The 19,338-nt window shown below is 51.3% G+C and overlaps 2 protein-coding genes and 1 long non-coding RNA gene across 4 annotated transcripts in view; 1 reads left to right on the top strand and 2 right to left on the bottom strand.

Annotated features, from left to right (window-relative positions):
- DLX6 (distal-less homeobox 6) overlaps positions 1–4,887 on the top strand; it is a 5,429-nt gene extending 542 nt beyond the window's left edge. Inside the window, exons 1-3 of the mRNA XM_023639246.2 lie at positions 1–284; positions 1,545–1,738; positions 3,630–4,887. The exon at positions 1–284 is cut by the window's left edge and continues 542 nt beyond it. Of these exons, the coding sequence (XP_023495014.1) occupies positions 1–284; positions 1,545–1,738; positions 3,630–3,881 (730 nt within the window). The 3' untranslated portion in view covers positions 3,882–4,887. The remainder of the gene's footprint in view (positions 285–1,544; positions 1,739–3,629) is intronic.
- LOC138923735 (uncharacterized) overlaps positions 1–5,893 on the bottom strand; it is a 67,581-nt gene extending 61,688 nt beyond the window's left edge. The window contains exon 1 of one of the 2 annotated variants that reach the window (XR_011437804.1): positions 5,671–5,893. This is a non-coding gene — a long non-coding RNA (uncharacterized lncRNA). Of the gene's footprint in view, positions 1–229; positions 318–5,670 lie in introns of those variants that run through there. The other variant, XR_011437803.1, reaches the window with a different exon arrangement.
- Positions 5,894–9,937: 4,044 nt separating this feature from the next.
- DLX5 (distal-less homeobox 5) lies at positions 9,938–18,728 on the bottom strand. Its single transcript, XM_001494149.7, has 3 exons — positions 18,140–18,728; positions 16,061–16,245; positions 9,938–14,976 (listed from the first exon to the last, which is right to left on the bottom strand). Exons 1-3 carry the CDS (start codon positions 18,492–18,494, stop codon positions 14,647–14,649), a joined length of 870 nt encoding a protein of 289 aa, XP_001494199.1. The 5' UTR covers positions 18,495–18,728; the 3' UTR covers positions 9,938–14,646.
- Between the last annotated feature and the right edge of the window lie 610 nt (positions 18,729–19,338).

Consider the following 19,338-nt stretch of genomic DNA (forward strand, 5'->3'; position numbering starts at 1 on the left):
GCCGCCGCAGCCGCACTCGCAGCAGAGCTCCCCGGCCATGGCAGGCGCGCACTACCCTCTGCACTGCCTGCACTCGGCGGCGGCGGCGGCGGCGGCGGCCGGCTCGCACCACCACCACCACCAGCACCACCACCACGGCTCGCCCTACGCGTCGGGCGGCGGCAACTCCTACAACCACCGCTCGCTCGCCGCCTACCCCTACATGAGCCACTCGCAGCACAGCCCTTACCTCCAGTCCTACCACAACAGCAGCGCGGCCGCCCAGACGCGAGGGGACGACACAGGTGAGAGGCCGCTGGGCAGCTCGCTTCTCCCGCCTCCCGCCTCCCGGCTGCCCCCCACCCCGCCCGCCCCGCTCACTTCCTCAATGCCCGGGCCTCCGCCGGCCCCCTCCCCCAGGCGGCCCGGCGCGCCCCCGGCCGGGCCTCGTGCGCGCCCGCTCGCCTGGCGCCTGCCTGCCGGCCTCGCCCTGCCGGCCCCTGCCCGCCGCCGCGGACCCTCGGCAGCCCCGCGGCGCGGCCCGCCTCGCTCCCCGGCTCCCGCGCCGCTCGGGCCGCGCCTCCAGCTCGGCGCCGGCTTCGCTCCACGTTGGTCCGCACTGCGCTCTCCAGCAGGCTGGGTCTGCGCCCTTTGCCTCCCTCCTCCCCTCTGGGCTGTGACCTGCGTTTGGCAGGACTGGGGACATTTCTGTGCCGAAACTGGAGAGCGTGTTTTGCTCCCGACCCAATCTGGACAGCCAGTGGCCTACTTTGCGTGGGGCGCTCGGTGCGCTTTTGTGACCCGGAGGGAAGCTGGCGTGGCCTCTGGCTCTGGTTAAGCTGCTGACAATTGGGTTCTTTCCCGTGCATTTCGAGGTGTCCGCCAACCCCCACCCCTGACCGGGCCCCCTCCCTCAGGGTTTTCAATACAATGTTGGTTGCTCCTTTGTTCGCGGAGGCGAAGCAGAGGGACCTCGGGCGGATGGTTCTCAGCACCCGAGGGGGACAAAGTTGCCGTGCGAGGTCCAGCCTGCTCCGGAGCTGATCTGAGCGGCTGGTTGTGGTTTGTCTGGGGTTTTGGTCCCTCTTGGCAGAGTCATTTCGAATACGCCGAGGTGTCTTGATGTACCGGGCTTGGAGCTAGTGACATCAAGTCAGCTGGTCGCATAAACACCAGGGTGGCTCAAGCACAGCTAAGACACTGTAAAGCCAGGCCGAGGGGCCCCGCTCTGCGGAGAGAGCAGCAGTCCTGCGGCGCCGCGCGCCCGAGAGAGCGGCCGGCGCCGCCTCCGCCGCCGCCGAGCGAGGCTGTTTGCCCGAGGGCCGAAGGCGCTCCCTCGGTCCGACCAGCGCGCATTATTAGAGCCAGAGTCAGGGTTGGGGAGAAGCTTTCGCAGCTGCTGGGAGCACCCGGACACCGTGAACCCAGAGAGGTCAGGATGGCATGGGGACGCTTCGAGGAAACCTTTATTGGGCTTTGGGGAGACCCAGCGCAGGCCAGGCCAAACTCGGGGACTGCAGTAGTAGCCTCGCGGGTGACCGCTTCTCTGTGTCCTTTGCTTGCAGATCAACAAAAAACCACAGTGATTGAAAACGGGGAAATCAGGTTCAACGGAAAAGGGAAAAAGATTCGGAAGCCTCGGACCATTTATTCCAGCCTGCAGCTCCAGGCTTTAAACCATCGTTTTCAGCAGACTCAGTACCTGGCCCTTCCCGAGAGAGCCGAACTGGCAGCTTCCTTAGGACTGACACAAACACAGGTAATACCCGAGAAGCCCGAGTATCCCTGAAATGCTGACCCCGCTTGCAGATCGGGCAGGGAGCACATCAGGAGGAATTCTTGGCCTAGTCAACCAAGGATGGAAGGAGCTTAATGACAAATGCCTTTGCTCCAGTTACGCACTTTCCCGGGACAACACGGTTTGGAATAAATGACCTGGTGTTGAATACTGGATTGGATTTGCACATCCTCCCAACCCTCGGCGACCCCATCCCAACCTAGTGTCCTTTGGTGACCAAACTCATAGTTCAATCAAGTCCTATTCTAGAGCAAAACAACATGAAAGGGCACAAACATGTAGCAGAAGGGGAAAAAGATATGCAGGGCAGGAGGCAGAATAAGACCTATGTTTTTTAAGGATCATTTTGTGGGCCCTGGGACTTAAGAACAATTTCAACTCGTTGACATAGAAAGAAAGAATTATGAAGTGAAATGTGGTGGGGGAGAAGAGCCAGCTAGCCGTAGGCTCCAATAGGATTTAGTAAAGGGACCAAGGTGCAAACTATTCATTCTAGGATGGGTGAGATGGGTTTTTCTGAAGATTGCTCTAAGTTCACTGGTTAAATCCTACTGGATAACTGGCTGGTGCAGGCTGAGGTAACTCCCTGGAGCACAGGACTTGGGAGCAATGGCAGAGTTGGAGATCAAAGAGAAATGCTCCCCAAATTACAGCCGGTGAAGCCTCAGTTAAGTACAGTTGCTGAAGTTCTCCTGTCCTACTAATTTGAAAGACATATATGGAGCATTTCAGACTTCACAGGCAGGGGCTTATGCAGGTATATTAGGACCCTGGTCATGAAACCAGGCTGCAACACCTGTGGTTTTTGTCCTTGTTGATTAAGTTAGCTGCATGGGGTAGTAGGCCTTATCTGAGGTGGGTGATCTTCAGCCAAGGGACTTCAGGTTTATGAGACTTACTGGGGAAAGATTGTGCGGTGCCTTAGAACAGATGCTCCTTAAGCTCTTCTTTTCAATTCAGTCTGCTTTCTCTTGCCATATTGCCACTGGAAATATTTCGAGTTTGATATGAAGGGATTCCTGCTACTTAATAACTTGTATTCCTCTTGGAAAAGCAGATTCCTATGGCTAAGGAATTTAGGTAAAGGAAGCTGCATCATAGAATTTCCTTCTTCAAATAAAGTAGATCTGGGATGTTAGCTTAGATATGCTCCCATCACAGATTCTTGATTCACATTTAATTTTCAGGAGCCCTTTGACTTTTAGTGACTGCACTGATAATCATGTGATGATTGTTGACCACAATTTGACTAAGCAACATACAAAGTAGGCAATGAGGGAGGTACATACAATCTCTAATCCCTACAGGATTATGGGGATATATTTATGTCCAGAGAAAGATGCTCCGTGCACAGTCTATGGCATGTGCAATATAATACATAAGTATATTCAAGGCATTTGGTTATAAATGTACACGCTTTAATCTGTTCATAGTCTTTTGCTCACTGTACATGCATAGAGATGCCAGTTTTGGGGGTGGGTAAATATAAAAACAGACTATCAGAGAAAGTGCATTTAGTTGGCTTCGATCCAAAAAGTTCTCCGTTTAAAAATCCTCCTTTAGGCTTTGAACCTGGCCATCTCATACGCTTTCATCTCATACGCTGTTGTTTTAAACCTAGACTTGCATCCAACTCAAGAGTTACAGTGACTTTAGGTATCCAGACAAGATACCTAGTAAAGGGGAGGGGGGGGGGGTAGGAGGAGGGCTAGAAAGAGGTGGAGCAAGGCGGGGACTTGAGGGCTTGGCTTGCGAGGTTTTTTTTTTTTTGGATATTGCTTCCAAAGCCTCGACTGGAGGCACCGGTTCAATGTTTTTTGGGCCTCATGATCGCTGCTGCCTTTCGTTCCAGGTGAAGATATGGTTTCAGAACAAACGCTCTAAGTTTAAGAAACTGCTGAAGCAGGGCAGTAACCCGCATGAGAGCGACCCTCTCCCGGGCTCAGCGGCCCTGTCGCCGCGCTCGCCGGCGCTGCCTCCGGTGTGGGACGTTTCCGCCTCGGCCAAGGGCGTCAGTATGCCTCCTAACAGCTACATGCCTGGCTATTCGCATTGGTACTCCTCTCCACACCAGGACACGATGCAGAGACCACAGATGATGTGAGTTGTCCGAGGGAAATCGATACCCTAGGGAAACGTCTGAACAAGGCAAGGAGGATCCGGGACCTGCTTGCGTCTGCCAAATCGAGCCGAAGGAGCAGGCTCGGGAGAACTTTTATGTGTGGCAAGACCGTCTGGGCGATTGCTCTCCCTCTCTCTCTCTCTCTCCTCCCCCAGCCTCCCGTCTGTCTGTCTGTCTCACTCTTCCCTTTCTTTTCCTCCTTCCTTCCCACCTTTCTGTTTTCCTTTCCTTTCCTCATCTTCCTTTTCCCTTGAGCAGCCTCAGTAATTGATCTTGCATTTTAGGGAGAGTGAAAGAGAGAGATAGAGACTGGTTTCTATGCCAGCGCTCCTGAAACCCCTCACTGTAAGGATATTTTCCCTGACCCCTTGGGATCCAGGCTCTGAGCCTCTTCTTCTCTTTGGGAGTATCCATCAAAACGACTTTTTTAACAGACATTTTTCCCCCACCAGAAGAATCTGCGCAAACATGGCAGCATTTTTACTTGTTTAATGAGCTTAAGACATGACATGATGAAAGAGAAGCATTTTTCGACTCCTGCATTTTTATTTACCAATCCAAGACTGACCAAAAAAAAAAAGAGAGAGACAGAGAGAGAGAAAGAAAAAGAAAAGACCTTCAGATAACAGCCCTTCTCTAAAGAAAAAGGAAAAATTGGCTGTGAGACTTGAATGTTGCCACAAAGGGAGCACTGCATGTTTTATCAAAATGCGATGAGCAAGAATGATGATTTAAAAAAAAAAAAAAACCACCCTTGCCCCACCCCACCCCCCAAACCCTGAACTGGAATCAGGAAAGACAGAGGAAACAACCAAAATCACCGTTCTATTGCTTTGATACCTTTACCAGGTGAATTGGTGGCATTCACTAAGCTAATAGGGACATTTATATGGAGAAACATTTCTGTATATATTGTTGAATTTTAGTTGTACATATACTTTGTATGTTTTTGTCTTCTTTCATATATGGAGTAAAAGCCACAAAATGCTGGGAGTGTCCTGTATATTTCTCTCTGTTTGTCTCTATCTCACCCCCTCTCTTCCATCCCTCCCAGTATATTTTCTGTCACTCTTAAAAGAATTCCTGTTTCCTAATGTGGGAAGCCCTATGTATGAACGTCAAGTGCCTGCAAAGATGTCAGTTTGCAGCACTTGGCATTATCTTAAGTACTCTAACATTAACCATGGAGGTTTTCTCAGCTTCCTTTATATGTTATATTTTTACTGTAATTTCTACACATATATCTATTTTTTTTAGACATTAGAATGATCTATCCCCAGGTTGACCTCTAGACATCCAGTAGTTTCCAGGGCTGAAACTAAGTGTTCTCCTTTCCCTTTCCTCAGCCAAAATCATAGAGCTGAATTTGTCTTTGTTTGGAAGCAGCTTTTTTTTTTTAACAAAAAGAGGAAAGAATAAAAGAAAAAGCAGAAAGTAAATGTACAATTATGACTACTTAATGTTTACAACCCTTTGCAAGCTAGCCAGGTAGGAAAATGCACAATCCTGGATGAAATACATCCTTCTGATCTTGTGGAAAACACAGAAATAATGAAAATGAAAAGTCCTTTCGTCATACAAGCAGGAAGCCCCATACTGCGAGAATTAATGGCTACAGACCTGGGCATCCTTCAAATTATGAACCTTGAAACCACTGAGCCATTTATCAGAAGTCAATAGAGATACTCAGAGTGCTCCATATAATGACAGCGACATACAGTCGTGCAAAAGGACAGTCACTATAATTAGACACAAAGCAAAGACTACTTACCAATATACCCGTTCCTTTTTTTGTTGAGCAACTTCCACGCTCAGTCAGTCTTCAGAATGGTTTAAAACCGATCAGTCTTGTCATTTTCTAGCATTCGCATTGTTACATTAGGAAAAATGTTTTCTTTTCTTTTTTCCCCCTTCCTACTGTGAAACTTTGGGTTCGTAGCTCCCCAGGATCAATTCTGAACAAAGCCTCCAGCTGCAGTGCCATCCAATTTGAAGCAGACATTGGGGACAATTTAAGGTTTTTATCCACAAGAAGGTTTTTTTCCATTCTCTTAAATGCAGCCATAATTAGAGTAATTTTTCATGTAGCCCGCTGATTACAGCGTTTTTACCGTCAAAGATAATTACCTGTAATTTTCTTCCACTTTTAATACTAAAAAGCCATCTTTATTTAGATTCAGGAACAGGAAAGGCGAAACAAAAGAGGGAAATTATTCTGTTATTCATACACAAATTGCAGAGACGTAGGACCTAAAATTGAAAATTAACCAAAATTATAATGCTGAAAAGAATGGAAGAGGCTGCAGAAGTACAGCTGGTAGTGGGGCTTTGCTGAATTATTCAAATTACGTTAGGGAGAAAGCTACCATACATCGAAACCAACACTAATTTTTCCTTAAAAAAAAAAAAATCCACCAGACACATGCCAAACCACTGTGAGTGCATGAAATTCTGAAACACAGCAAATGCATGTTAACACATCGGAGGTGTTGTCCTGATGCGCCTGTCACTATTTCTCTCCCTCCTAATATGAGTTTGATTAAACAAGAAATTCTGCCAAAGGGTCACCCCAGAAATGTCCTTGGAACTGGGCTTCCTCTGGGTCCTCTGAACCTCAAGGGTTAATATTTTCTCTCTTTAGAATCTATCGACCCCATAGTAAAGTGATTCCCAAGAGTGAGATTGGTAGGAGGGGCGTGGGCGAAAGGCAGCACCCTGTCACGGTGCCTACTACGCCTCCCCACGCTCAAACCTCCCCGGAGTTCGAGTTCTGGAGCCTCGTTCTGACCATATTTTCCATGTAAAAAAAGAAAGAGAGAACAATAGCTGCGGGAGGTGAGGGTGAAGGGTAAGATTTCTCCTCGGCGCCAATAAGCATCTCATTATCTTTTGACACAATTAGTCCAAATGTTCCCACCGCCGGAGAAAGGCCTTTTCGGCACTGGGGTGAGGGAGCCAAAGATTTCTCAGGCTCCTGCACTTAACATCTCTGGCTGCTTGCAGAGTCTACAGCGTCAGGAAACAGCGTCATCTATAGATAGAAGAGCCCCGCTTCTTGGGAGAGTCTTCCTTGGTGCGTTCCTAAATCAGACTGGTTCCTTGCCTCTGCAGCTCCGGTGCAGTGTCTCAGCCAATCATGCCCCTCCAACCCCAAGTTCGCAGCGTTTGGGCCCCGCGGGCGAGAGCTCTACGAGAAGCATCCCGCCCCTCCCCCCACCGCCTACCCCCTCACCCCCCCCACCCCCCCCCCCGCCCCCGCTTGAGGCAAAGGCCCTGCAAAGGAACCCTGAAGGGGTTCAGAGGCCACTTAACTCCGGAAACTTTCCCCAAAGTGGAGGAAGATGTCGAAGAGGCTGCATAGTCGAGGGATTCAGACTACACCTGCCGGTGCAAATGTCTGCAAACCTGTGATACTGAAGGAGCACTGTCTAGAGCTCCGTTTGCTCTCTTAACGCCCCCAAACTTAAAATCATCGCCACATGTAAAGACCTCAATGGATTTGCCTAGGACTAGCTTTGAGTAACAATTTCCAATAGATTTTAGCTTGGAATCTCCAGCCGGCTCTCCCCACATCTTAACAGAAACCTGGTCCTTTTCGCAGTCTCCAGTCACAAGCTGCACCAAATACATCAACAGCACAGAAAGCAAGAAAGACAAATCGACTTCTTAAGGATCACATTCTCACTCAAATCCTTTTACTCACCAGAACGACAACCCTTTTACTGCTAAAGGGGGATAAAAGGTCAGAACTGAAAAATCTATAAAGCAAAGTTGCAGTCCCTAATCAATTAGAACAGCAACACACATAGCTTGGAAAGTGTGAGAAGAGAAATATGAACTGTGCCTTGAGGTATGCAAGAAATAAAAACTTACCCCCAGTGAATATCTCTTAAGCAATGATCAGGGTCTAGAAATCTATAGTGAACAGAAGCAGAGGAGAATATTTTTCTGAGTCTCAGGGCAGAAGCTCTTTCTCTATATTCTTGGTTGAGTGAGCACATCCAGGTGTGAAATTGTTTGCACACCCCAGCACCTCTTATATTGCCAGCAAAATTAGCTGTTATTACTGTCACTGTTTAGTGATGGTTAGCGTGATACAAAAAAAAAAAAAACTGCTGTAATCAAGACCTGGCGCATCTTTGCAAATTACAGATAATTGTAAACGTCCAGATTATGATAATAGCATCCTAATCCAGCCTGCAATATAATTATTACAGAATGTTACATCTGAAACTGTCCAGTAGGGCTAATTCAGGCATTATTTAGACCCTATTTTTGCACTGCAAATGGGTTGCTGAGTTGAAAATGTACGATTGTAATTTCACAGGGCACTCAATGAGTAATGGTATAGGAAGAGGAAAATACAAAAGTGCAATGTGAACAGTAGCGATCAAATCAAACCCTGAAGGACAAAAGATTGTTTGATTCATATGGAAAAAGAAGAGTGGGAATTAGGAAAATAGCAAATCAGTGGTCTGAAGCATTACATGTCCAAATCTTCAATATGTGCAGGGCTGATTTATTTGCAAGGGCTTCTGCATCTGCTGCTGCTTGCAGTCTGAAATAATTTTTCTTTCTTTTCTTTCTTTTTTTTTTTTTTTAACCTCCTGTCTTTTTTTCTTCTCTCCTAAAGCATTTCTTTGCCTTGGGGAAAAAAGTACCCCTCCCCCAAGCAAAGAATATTTGTCAGTTTCACCATTGTTTCCAACAAGACTGCCTCAGAGTGCGCCTGTCACTTGTTTATGAACATTTTCTTAAATGAATTCGCAATCTCTCTTGTCATCAGAACAAAATGCCCTCGGTGCTTTAAGTGTTCCTGTGCTCGGTCTCCATTCTCTTTCACGGCGAACAAGTCATTCAGAGCCCTAAAGGATATTAGCAGAAAATGTATTAATTGCTGCTAATTAAATAAATCCGGCTGGGAAGCCATCTCCGCTACTCCGCTTGGCTGGCTATTGGCTTTAATCCTATCATTAACTTTTATTAATTAACACCCCCCCCCCATATAAACCAGTCCAACTGCTTTTTTCTTCTTCTTCTGCAAGTCACTGACGTGCTTCTTTCTGGATTCCAGAAAGTCCAGTTTTATGTGCTATTGATAAAGGACTGTCCCTGCCCCCAGATATGGTTGTAAAAGAGTAGGGTGGGTCTCCTTAAAATATGGAAGGACTGAAAAGAGAGGAAGTCTGAGAGTTAGAGCAAGAGTCTGGAGAGAGGCTGGGGCACTGTGTTGGTCCCAGAATGAAAGCGAACTGGGACTCCAGCTATTGCCTCCAGGAGGGTGAACCCTGCTCTGGCTGAGACTTCTGGAATCCGTCTGGTTTCCTGGTGGGGACCTCCTAGTCAGGGATACCTAAAGCCCTTATATCCCCAGCTCAATTATCCCACCAGGAATGAAGACAATTTCCTGGGCATCTTTTCCAGCCTCTAGGACAGTGTGTGATAATTCTCCCTCCTCCCATCGCCTCACAGACCTGGGAGCTGCCCAGCCAAGGCCACCCCACAGGGTGGCAAGTGGACGTCCTAGCTCCTGTGAATTTAAGGGCAATGATGAAATGCCCCCTGTTTAGTGACCCCTGTTTATAGATGAAAGTTGAGTCCATATCCTGCCTCTTCCCCCACCCCTCTGCTCCCACCTTGCAAAGGGCAAGTGGCAGAAATACTCCTTGGATGACAATAAGCTTCAGTGGCAGATTTCTGTCTTCTCGACTTTGCAAGGAAAAAAAAATGCCTTCACGTAAATCATACCTTGGAAATTGTTTACTGCCCTTCACCCCCATCCACTTCTTAAAAAAAAAATACAATAGACTGTGTATGGTGGAGATTTGACAGAGAGTCATTACTGAAACTTGGAGTGTGTGTGTGTGTAGAATGATGTTATGAAGCCATTTTTTTTCTTCCTGTGGCGAAAGGTCGTAATGTGTGGTATTTCACGGTTTTATATAAATCTTGGTTTAGGATGTGGAACAGACTCAATAGTACATGCGCTTTTGGCAAGGACTCCTTCGGATCCCCATAAATCAGAAGTAAATACGAAGTCCCAGCGAACAAAAGAGCAGAAACATTTAATTGCTGCAAAACAGGACTCTCATCTCCTTTAAAGAGAGATTCATATAAATTCCCCCGGTTCCTATCTTCACAGTTAGAGCTCGACCTATAAAACAGGTTATTACATTACAGCCGGCAACCCTGGATGATTGAAAGGGAAGGCTCCCGCCGCCCCTCCGCAGCAGATACAATTTATACTTTCTGCCCTGTACCACAGGGGAACCTAAAGCTTATCAGATGCAAAAGAAAACGCGGCCGGGGGGCCGAGGGAGGGTAGCGGTGGACCGGCTGAGTAGAAAAATATTTAGCCAATCCCACGTGTGCTACCGCTATTTGGGCTGTTTTCGAAGCCCAGAGTTTGCTGTGACTCTGAAAAAACCAAGTACAGTGTGCAAGGACCGCGAGCAACCTGGGAACGCGAGCGGAGGGCCGGAGCAAGCGAAGCACCCCCTCCCCAACCTCCCGGGAGGCGGGAGCCTCCACCCAGCCGCCGTGGGAGGGGGTGCTTAAGGGTGGAGGAGAGAGGTGACCGCAGGCGGATCCGCCGGCGTGGCGCTCTTCCCAGAGGTGCCGGAGGGCGTCTGCCCTCAGGGCGTGCCTCCGGGGAGGGCTGGAGAGCTCTGGGTTGGCGAGATCCCAGAGACCAGTGGGAGGCGCGCGATCCAAGGGGTTGCGGGTCTGGGGTGGGGAGGAGTGTGGTGGTTGGGCAGCCCTAAAAGTCCCAATCCTCAAATAAAAGGAAGCGCTGAGAAGGCGGTGGAGAGGACGGGGCGGGCGGGGGCAGGGTTCCAGGAGGCATCCCTTGCGCTTTGGGTTGGGATGCTCAGGAGACCGAGTGGTGGCAAGGCCGGAGTAAGCTGTAGGGCGCGCCAGGAGGAGACGAGCTCGGCCTGGCTTTGGCGCGCAGTGGGTGACTCCCAGGAGGGCGCGGCCAGGACGCCGCGAGCCGTGGGGCGTCCGGTGGGATCAAAGGAGCCAAAGGAGGCCAGCCGGCGCGTCTGGGATTGTGGGATACGGGGCGGGAGAGAGAGGATTGGCATGGGCGGGGAGATTCTGGCCTGGCTTGTGTCGCCAGGAGGGGGTGTGTGAGTGTGTTGGTGTGCGGGTCAGGACGTTCATGCCTGATGCCGAGACCTGAGTGGATCCGAGTGTGGGTGGACAGGCTCCCAGACGGGCGCCCTAACCGGAGGGAGAGCTAGCGAGCGAGTGAGAGAGAGAGATCAAGAGCAGCGCGGTCTGCGGGTTCCTCTGTGTGTGTGTCTCAGGCCCTGTGGCTCAGCACTGGAGCCGCCTGGCACCCACAGGAATGCGGCTTCTCTCGGCTCCCCAGGCCGCCCCCTGTTCCACAAGGAGGTGACCGCCAGGAAAAAGGGGGGAAAGGGGGCAGAAATCCGCCTAACTCAACACGAGCCTCAAACAAAGGCCAATTTATCTGATCTTTCACGGGAGGGCCCGGGAAGCCAGCAGGGCACCGAGGAATCTCTCACTGGCCCTGCCAGCATGCCCCCAGCCTCTTGGGCTTTTTGAGGAGGTCTGAAGATGGGGGTGGGGGCTTGGGAGTCTGGCGAGGGGAGGTGAAGAGGCCCATGGAGGAGAAAGTGAAATCTTGGGGAGCACTATACTGAGAGCTAGGCAGGTGGGGACAGGAAGGGAAGGGGCAGGCAGAGGTCTGAGAGAGTGGGCTCCGGCAGACTGAGAAGACGCTGGGGAGTGGTACAAGTTTCTATTAGATATAGGAATAAACAATGGAGAGAAAGAGGGACGGTGGGAGGGACGGAAAGGGAGAGAAAGAGCACATAGATATTTTTAGACTTTGCTGAGGATCTGTTATTTTTACATCCTTGGGCGCAGGACTGCAGGGAGTTAAACTCCCCCGGGAGAATCCCCATGGTGCCAGGGAAAACCCGCTGCAGACTGGTTTGCCAGAATATTTTTGTCCACGGTTCTCCGACCAAGTTAAAAAAAAAAAAAAACCGCGCGAGAGAAGAGGCCATTGCGAGTGGAAGAAGTGAGGTTAGCACAAGGGAAGGAATCCTGAAACCAAGTCTGTCCGCGCGGCGTTCTGCCTGCCCCGTCGCAACGAGCCTTTAGTGTCCTTAACAACAAGCAGCGTCAAGGCTGAGGGTGGAAGGGTGGTCATTAAAGAAGAGCTTTCCTCTGCTGTCCCCAGAAGAGTGTGAACTCGCCCTTCCGTCAGCTTCACGGCACCGAGTGATTGGGGTGGTGGTGAAGGGATCTCCTTTTCAAAGCCAGGAATGGAGGTGGGGAGATGACGGGGACTGCTGGAAAAATATCTGCCCTATCCTTGTGCGGAAGGAAAAGAGCATGTTCCAAGCACATTCTTGCCATTCCCAGGCAGCGAGCGGGTGGGAAGTGTTAGAGGTGTACAGGGGGTGCTCTCCCTCCAGCTTCCCAAACGCGCAGCCCCGGGAGAGAGAGGCGCCCGCGCACGGGACAGCGGCCGCTCACAAACCGTGGGCGCAGGGTTTCTCCCCTCCGGATTCGCCAGACATAAAGCGCCGGCTTTCGGTGTCATGGAAACTCCCGAAATCCTTACAAGCAAAAAAAGAAAAAGCAGGAAATAGATCCTTCCACCTCTCCCCAATCCCCCACCCCCCCATCCTCCTATTCTCTGCCAGCGCAGAAAACAAAGTGGAGCTTCGCATGACTTTCCCCGGAGCGCCTCGCCGCCCAGAACTCCTTGGAGAAAGGAGGGCTGGGGAAAAGCTGCGAGAAACCGCCTCTCCGGCTTTGGGGGTGGAAGAGGAGGAGGGGTCCACCGCCCAGGCCTCAGCGCTTGTGCCGCTCTGGGACTGGGCATCGTGAGCCTAAAGACCCGCCAAACCATTGAATCTACCCCAAGGCCCAAGCCTTTCCAAACTGGCAGGCTAGAAAGGAAAGGGGAAGAGAAGGAAGGAATCGAGCAGAGGGAGAGAAAAAGAAAAAGAGACAGAGAACACACAGGTAAATTCCCCTCCGGGCACACAGCGTGCCTTTTCAGGTCTAGTCTCTCAACCCTGTAAGAGCCTTCTCAGAAATCCTCAGATGACAGGATGTAATTTTTTCTGTTCTAATCTTAAACCGCTCCCCCCCCCCACCTTAAGAAGACTCGTTTGTCACATTTATTGCTGCCGACTTCCTAGCTGTAAAATATATCCCACGCATCTTGTAATTTCCAACATACGATTTCCCTTGGTATCCCAAGGAAACAGAGTCAGGCAGACTGGAGGACAGTCGAAGAGTGGCCTACAATTCAGGCCTAGGAGCACAGCAGCAGACCGGCTGTAGCTCTGGTCACACTGCCCGTGTCGATATATGCAGGGGCTCAGGGAGAAGGACCCGACATACGCCAAGCTTGCTCCAAGTCCTTCCTCTCTGCCCTAAAGAAGGTTCACAAAGGAGGAATCCCTGCAAACAGATTCAATTTCCCACGTTTGGAACCTGCTTTGCCACTGTTTTACATGAAAGCAAAGTAGAGGGAGCTGCTTCCTAAAAAACCATGAAGTGGTAGAGGATGGAGGGGAAAAAATTGTATTAAGAATATTCTCTCATGTGAAATGAAATCAACACAGGGCCACAATGCCTTCATTCCTTTCTACCACCTCACAATTCCCTTTCTTGGCAGAAGGAATGCCCTCCGCATGTCCTACTTGGCCTACAATCAGTAGGTCCATCACTGTCTTCAAGTCCTGTGATCCTTTCCTCTCTCTAAAAGAGCTCAGATGAGTTTATACATGTTCACAAACCAAAGAGTCCAAGGTGCTACCAGTTGGCATGCAGCAAACATTTCAGATTTTTAAAAAATGAAATAGGAATGAGGGGAAATTTCTTTCTTTTCCCTTCATTTTTTCATCTCTAGAAGCTCCCTTTGAAGGGAGTATAATTTGTCTAATTGCTCTGGCAATACACAGAGGCTGATGGGGAGGCAGTTCTCTACGATAATTGCTTTGAGCTTAGAATTCAGAGAGGTTATTGAGGGATTTCTGCTGCTTTCTTGCTCATACACCGGGTGGGAGGGCTGTATTTAGATTCTAGTATTACTTTCTACCTGAAACAATTTGGGGTTAAACTTAAAATTATCTAAACGTTTTTGTGGTTAGGCCAAAAAACACCTAAATATATATTATACGGCAGTACTATAAACAGGCCACATATGTATATAGACAGAAAGTACAGCATCCAATATATACACATGTACAGTTCTGCATCCATGAATTTCCCAATTTCTGTTTTCCTTTTTGCCTTGTTGGATCTCTGCAGAGCTTGTCTTCCTTTAATTGCCTGCATAAAACGTCACTAGCCCATTATAAGGGGGGCCAAAGGAGTATTTTTTTTAGAAACATTTTGCTTTCATGGTCGAAATAATTTTATTTATCCAGAATATACAGTTTAATTCCTCTATCTACACTTATTTACATGGTTAAAATAACATTGAAAAAAGTCTTTTGAAAAGTTGAGGTCATAGATTTCAAGGCACCATTGATAGTGTCCACAGTTGCGCAAAAAAGTTCGTCTGTAAAAAAAGGGGGGATGGGGGTCCTTTGAAATGCAATAACTTACATGCAAAAAAAAGCTTTACACATGAATCTTTTTTGTTTCCATTTTTCCAAACTTCCCCATATGAATTCCTTTCTTTATGATTTTCTAAAACAGCAAAACACAGTAGTCCCAAAAAAGAGAGCAAGAGAAAGCGGCCCGTCTAATAGAGTGTCCCGGAGGCCAGCGCCAGCGGGTGCTGTAAGGAGCCGGGCGGCGGCAGGTGGGAATTGATTGAGCTGGCTGCGCTCGGGTACCAGGAAGCCGAGTTCTCCAGGTAGCTGGACGCTGGGGACTGGTTGGAGGTCGGAGGGTGGGCATGAGGGTGGTGGCTGAGCGAGCGGGACGAGCCCTGGGGCTCCCACACCGCGGGAGACTGCGGCGAGTTACACGCCATAGGGTCGCTGGAGCTGGGGCTGTGCTCCGGGGGCATCTCCCCGTTTTTCATGATCTTCTTGATCTTGGATCTTTTGTTCTGAAACCAGATTTTCACCTGGGTGGGGGAACAAAGGCATACGTTACCGGGACACTCAGAGGCCGCCCGCGCCTTCCCCACGGCGGCGACTGGAGGCATCTTCGGCCCCCAGGCAGCCCGGCCCTGGCGTCCGGGCCGCGCAGGTCGAGGCCTACAGCCAAGGGGCTTGGCCTGAGGCAAAGCCTGGATCGAGGGCCCCCGAGGGCGCCCTGGCCGGCTCCGCCTGCACTGCTCACCTCGAGGGCACAACCTCGAGGCTTCCGCCTCTTGTTTGGGCTAGGGAGGGGACGCGAGTGTCAGCGGCGGGGTGCGCGCACCGTAGGCCTGCGCAGGGGGCACGGAACGGCGCCGCGGTCTCCAAAACAATGAGCCGAACCCCGCGCGCATGGGGCGTGAGCCGGCTGCGCGCGCGCGTGCGCGAGCGAGTGTGGAGCGACTAGAGCGAGCTCCCAATCTCCCACCCGACTGACTGAATTCCCTCCTCGGCTCTGAGAGGTCAGAATCTGCCTGCAGAGGCTCGAATATTCTTTATTCTTCTATAGGGGGTGCTATAGAAGGGTTGGGGTGGGAGTGAAGGGAATGGGGCAAACCAGGGAAGATGTCCCCGTATAACAGCGCCCCCCACCTTGCACCCCCAAGGCTACTGTGGCCTAAAGCTCAGCAGGAGCAGGGCGTGACCCTTCAGTTTTTCCAGCCCGAGGCGACGTTCGTTCACAGCCTTTACGCGGCCTGAGACCACCGCGAGAGGCCCTGCTCACCCGGAGAGGCTCTGCATTGTGCAGAGAACCAGACTTTTCAGGGCTGCGAGAGCGTCCTAGAAATAACCCTCCCCTTGTTTCCAATCTAGGAGATTGGCCCCTCATCCCTGGAGGCCTTAAGTGGGGGCATCTCGGATGAACGACGTCTCCATCCCGTCCCCACCGTCGCATGGCGGAAACAGCCGGCCTGACTCATGGAGGGAAGGACGCGTGGTAGGGGTCTTTCTGTCTGTGAGTTTCTCGAGGGTGCTATCCAATCGGCTCCAGCCCTTCGGGACCGAACCGCGCGGCCCGGCCAGGCTGTCAGCCGGGGCGGGGCTTTTGCCCGCCGCGGCCGGATTTACCTGTGTTTGCGTCAGTCCCAGCGAGGCAGCCAGCTCCGCGCGTTCGGGCAGGGCGAGGTACTGAGTCTTCTGAAACCTTCTCTGTAACGCGGCCAGCTGAAAGCTGGAATAAATAGTCCTGGGTTTACGAACTTTCTTTGGTTTGCCATTCACCATCCTCACCTCGGGCTCGGCCGCTTCTTTCTCTAAATAATCAAAACAGACCCGGTTAGAGCTTGTCGGCAGACAATGGCCCTTTTGCAGAACCCCCAAATACAGCCCTTGAGTTTCTTACCATGCAGTTTTCACTCTATTACCCCATATCCCCACCTTTGCTTCGCAAGACCCAGAGAAATATGCCCCTCCCCCAAATCGTGGAAAAGCCAGGGAGTCTGATTAATTCCGTCCTCGGTTCACTCAGGTTCTCTCGTGGGCTTGTGCAAAGCGCTTTGCACAGCTCAGCTCCCTTCTTGGCGTCCGGGATTTAGCCCCTGCAGCGGTTCCTGCTTTACCCGGACTTGTTTTTACACCCACCCTATGCTCACCCTTGTTTCTGGGGTGAGCCTGGCCAACCCTTCCCGGAGCTTCAAGGGGAGGCCCCAGGCCATGACCCCCTTTCTGTCAGCGTCTGTTCGGGGCGCCCGCAGAGGCCAGACGCATGGGCAGGGAAGACGCTAACCGAGGTCTCCAAAGTTCAAAGACCCACAAGCAAACTATGCTCCTTCAATTCAGCAGCAAGCGGTCCCGGCCGCCGCAGACAGAGGGCCGATTATGCAGTCCCCATAATCTCCCTGCAGATCTGCGAGGGCACAGATGTGTCTGGTTTCTTTTACAAATAGACTTAATAAGTTCTTGGCCAAAAGAAAAGAAAAATCTTTCACTTACGCACGAAATACAGAGACACTGAAAGGAATGAAGACACCCCACCCCCGAGCTCTCTTTTAAGTTTAGCAAAAGTCACACATTGAAAAGGAATCGGAGGTGGGGTGTTTTCGTAGGAAAGGGGCGGCAGGTCAGGTCGAATTTATCAAAGTCGTGAGCATAGGCGAGGGAAAAAGTCTTTCTGAACGCGTGTTTTACAAATGTGCCCTGGGGCCACAAGTCCCCTTTCTCAAAAGTACTGCCTTATCAGAAGTGCCCATCTGTGGAAGGGGCGGAGAACCTCTCCGCAGTGTGTGTGTGTGTGTGTGTGTGTGTGTGGCGAGCTCCTGGGAGAGGAAGGGTGGAGGATGAGGGCTGTGGTCTCGATTCTGCCAGAGCAGGGGATGCTAATATTAGCAGGATTATTAATGTGCTGGTGGGAAGAGATCAAACCTGACCAGCAAAACCTCTCCAAGGAGATCTCATGTCTCTCTCCCCGCCCAAGCTCACTACCCCTCTTAAACTCTCCAACTAAGTTTCAAGGCGGACGAAAAAGAAGGATGTAAGGAGGAGGAAGACAAATTTTAGGCACCTACGGAGAAAGAAAAAAAAATCGCTCCAATAACGTGACCCCTCAGCAACCCTCGTCCACCTTTAAATGGCTTTTTGTTTTTGGAAATGCCTTGAATAAACCGCAAGACTCTCGGCGCGCTCTTCCTCCGGCGGGCTACAGCTCCCCAGTCCCCCACCCCCACCTCGCGCACACCGGGCACCGACTCGACGCTGGCTCGAGGCTGCTCTCAGACTAATCCTGCCAGAGTCTTTGGGGCAGCCTTCCACTCCCACTCGCACCAGCCGAGCACGCTTACCGAAAATTCCAACTAACCTCCCCTTTATTACGCAAACGCCACTTGGGCTGCTTGATTCTTTCTTCTCTCCACCCTTACCCCCTTTCGAGCCTCGCTGGCTTTCTGACCAGGAAGCCGGGACTCCCACAACTGAGCCCCCTCCTCCAGGTGCCGGAGGGGAAAGACGCTGGTCTGGACCCCCGCAGTTTTCTTCTACTAAGAACTCCGAAAATGCTGGCCAGGGAACCTCTCTTGGTTGCAGAGTCCAGGCCCCCTCTCCCTTCTGCCGGTGCGCCCCCACTGCAGTGGATGGCATGGCCCCCAGTCTCCCTCCCCACCTCGCCCCCCTGGAATCCTTGGTCTCCTGTACCGCCTGCCCCCTCCCCTGTACCTGGCTGGCTGGTGGCGCTCGGGACGCGGTTGTAGGCGCCGCCGTACTGGTGGTAGGGGCTGGCGTAGCTGTAATCGGCGTAAGCTTTGGCGGGGTAGCTGCCGGCAGAGCCGTTCACGCCGTGGTACTGGTACTGGTAGGGGTTGAGCGCTTTGCCATAGGAAGCCGAGGTAGGAGAGCAGTAGCCGTGCGGGGCTCCCCCAGTGGGACTGTAGTAGTCGGAATCGGTGGCCGACGACTCAGGCAAAGTTGGCGATTCCTGAGACGGATGGTGCATGGCTGCGGACGTCTGGAACGGAGCTTGAAAGTCGCCGGATCGGATGCTGGGGACCCGTCTGTCAAACACTCCTGTCATCGCTCACAGGCGGCGGCGGCTGTCCTTGCTGCTGTGGCGGCGGCTGCTGCCTGAGTTGGCTGTGGGGCTGCTCTGGTCTAAGCAGACATGGCTGTGGGAGTGAGGAAAGAGGAGGAAGAGGAGGAGGAGGAGAGAAGGAGGCGGCGGCGGCGGCGGCGGCGGCGAGGAGGAGGCTGGGAGTCGTGGAGGCTCTGTCTCCGGCAGGCTGACTGCTGGCTGAGGCGCAGCACAGCCTTGGTTAAATCCTTAATTGCGCGCTTACGCACAGCGGGGTGGATCGGGTTCCATTGGCCAGGGCCTCAGGAGCAGCAGCAACACCCTAACTCGTCCAACTAGTTTTAGCACAACAAAGCAATGCTTAAAAAAAAGGGGAGGGGGGGAGAAAAAATGGAGGGAGAGGGGAAGAGTGTGTGTGTGTGTGTGTGTGCTTGTGCTTGTGTGCGTGTATATGTGTTGTTGCTTGTTGGGGGAGGGGGGTCTCAGTCAATCTGTTTTCAGTGAATACCGAAGACAACGCAGAAACGCCAACCCTCAGCTCTGTAATGTCTGGAGACAATGTGTTCCAATCAGCAGCCTTGGAAAGTAGACACGTTTTGGGGGAGAGGTCGGCGACGGTCTTTCCTGGCTCCCCAGCTCCTTGTCCCCAGGACTGCACCCCAGGGCAAGCGCGGAATTGAGCACTTATATTGAAATGGGGAATCAAAGCCGGGTAGGGGGGAGCAGGAATGTGGGATAAAGGCGAGAAGGAACTGAGAACAATACTTTTAGTGGGGTGCTGGGAGACAAGTTGTAACTTACCTGCGTTGAAAAATTGCGATTTGGGCAAAGACAGACAAATTTGCGG

The sequence above is a fragment of the Equus caballus genome, chromosome 4 (assembly GCF_041296265.1).
Source record: "Equus caballus isolate H_3958 breed thoroughbred chromosome 4, TB-T2T, whole genome shotgun sequence".
Classification (NCBI taxonomy): Eukaryota; Metazoa; Chordata; class Mammalia; order Perissodactyla; family Equidae; genus Equus; species Equus caballus.

Excerpts from the sequence above, each read along its gene's own strand:
- DLX5 (XM_001494149.7), bottom strand. The coding sequence starts at position 18,494 with ATGACAGGAGTGTTTGACAGACGGGTCCCCAGCATCCGATCCGGCGAC. Across the intron at positions 16,246-18,139 it reads GAGCGCCACCAGCCAGCCAG|AGAAAGAAGCGGCCGAGCCC; the intron begins GTACAGGGGAGG and ends TTGATTATTTAG. Across the intron at positions 14,977-16,060 it reads TGGGACTGACGCAAACACAG|GTGAAAATCTGGTTTCAGAA; the intron begins GTAAATCCGGCC and ends TCCCCCACCCAG.